This window comes from Stomoxys calcitrans, chromosome 5 (genome assembly GCF_963082655.1).
Source record: "Stomoxys calcitrans chromosome 5, idStoCalc2.1, whole genome shotgun sequence".
Taxonomy (NCBI): Eukaryota; Metazoa; Arthropoda; class Insecta; order Diptera; family Muscidae; genus Stomoxys; species Stomoxys calcitrans.
The window spans coordinates 111,640,542-111,641,880 of record NC_081556.1 but is presented as its reverse complement, the minus strand read 5'-3'; the positions used below and the strand labels follow the sequence as shown (position 1 = coordinate 111,641,880).

Sequence of the window (1,339 nt, the reverse complement as noted above, 5' to 3'; positions counted from 1 at the left end):
ACATGCGCTACACATGCTACTATTTGCCGTACCTAGTCTGCATAAGTACACTATTAGTCCTATGTGTCAAGTTATGATGAGGCCCCATGCCTCAATCTTGGCATGGGGCTGCCAATTTCGCTATGTAGGCTGCCTTTTCACACTAGGCAAGGCAACCAACCAATGCATGATATTACCGGAGACAGCTTGATCTAAACCAGAAATAGTTCCACTATCAATTTCCAATATCAAGCACAAAAAACAATTTATTAAAAACATTAAATACTAATACAAATAATCATCTCATAATCCTCTCCTATTTCGTGTGTTCCTCAATGTATTTAATAGCCTTAAGAATATGTTCTGGAATTGGTGGAGGAGTGGGCAACACAGGTTGGGCAGCATCAACATGGTAGCCATTTTCATCGGCAGTGTATTGCACAGAGACTTCTTCACCTTCGGGAGATGTGAATTTGTAGGAGCCCTTGACAACCCAGTTACCACCATTCAAAGATCCCTCTTGCTGAGTGTTGACAGAGTTGTCCAATTCGAGGGCATATTTGAAATTTTCTACATTGACCTCAGCATCATTGCGAAGGACATTGGCATTTTCGTTGGCAGCAACAACTGCCAAAATGCAGGTTAAGGCTATCTACAAGGTGTACACAAAAAATATGGAACATTTTCAATAGGACCCTGTAGAATGAACATTTCGACGATTTTGAATTACCAATAATTTCATATTTCCTTGAGGTTTCTTTGATTGTGAAAGAACTTTGTATAGAAACTAACGAATTACTAACATGTTATTGCCAATTTATAGCTTGAACTGCTTGCTAATTTTTTAATTAATATTCCTTAGCCGTTAATAAGCTCCTTTTTATGTTGTTTTGACAATTTAATGGAACTTGTTTTCTATGTAAAACGTCTCAGATGTTCTTGTGTTAAAGAATATTCAAACTACTGAATAAATGAGAGAGTCATAAACATGAAAGCATAAACTTAAGTTTTCAGATGCTATCTCTGAATGGATTACAAATTTGAAATTGAGATTAAGTATTGAAATTGGTTTGAGCCATGGATAAAAGTTTATCATTGATCACATTTAATTCTCATCAAGGAATCTCCTGAAATAGTTCGTGACTGTTATGAAGCTTATCTTAAATATAAGAAATAAATCGGCTATATACAGCTATGCATTCACTAGATGTTGTTGATGAAAGATTTGCTGTAATTCGGGTTTATGCGCTTGATCATCGTGAATTGGATAAAAATTTTTGAAATGTCCAAATAGTGAGCTGCTCTTCCGATCTTTGATCAAATATACTTTAATCTAGGGTTATTCAAAGTTACATCTGCA

At 35.6% G+C, this 1,339-nt stretch overlaps 1 protein-coding gene across 1 annotated transcript; it reads right to left on the bottom strand.

The window, feature by feature from the left end:
• Positions 1 to 295: 295 nt before the first annotated feature.
• On the bottom strand, positions 296 to 721 carry LOC106088228 (cuticular protein 47Eg-like). Its single transcript, XM_013253647.2, has 2 exons — positions 710 to 721; positions 296 to 631 (listed from the first exon to the last, which is right to left on the bottom strand). The coding sequence occupies exons 1-2, from the start codon at positions 719 to 721 to the stop codon at positions 296 to 298; spliced, it is 348 nt and encodes a 115-aa protein (XP_013109101.2).
• Between the last annotated feature and the right edge of the window lie 618 nt (positions 722 to 1,339).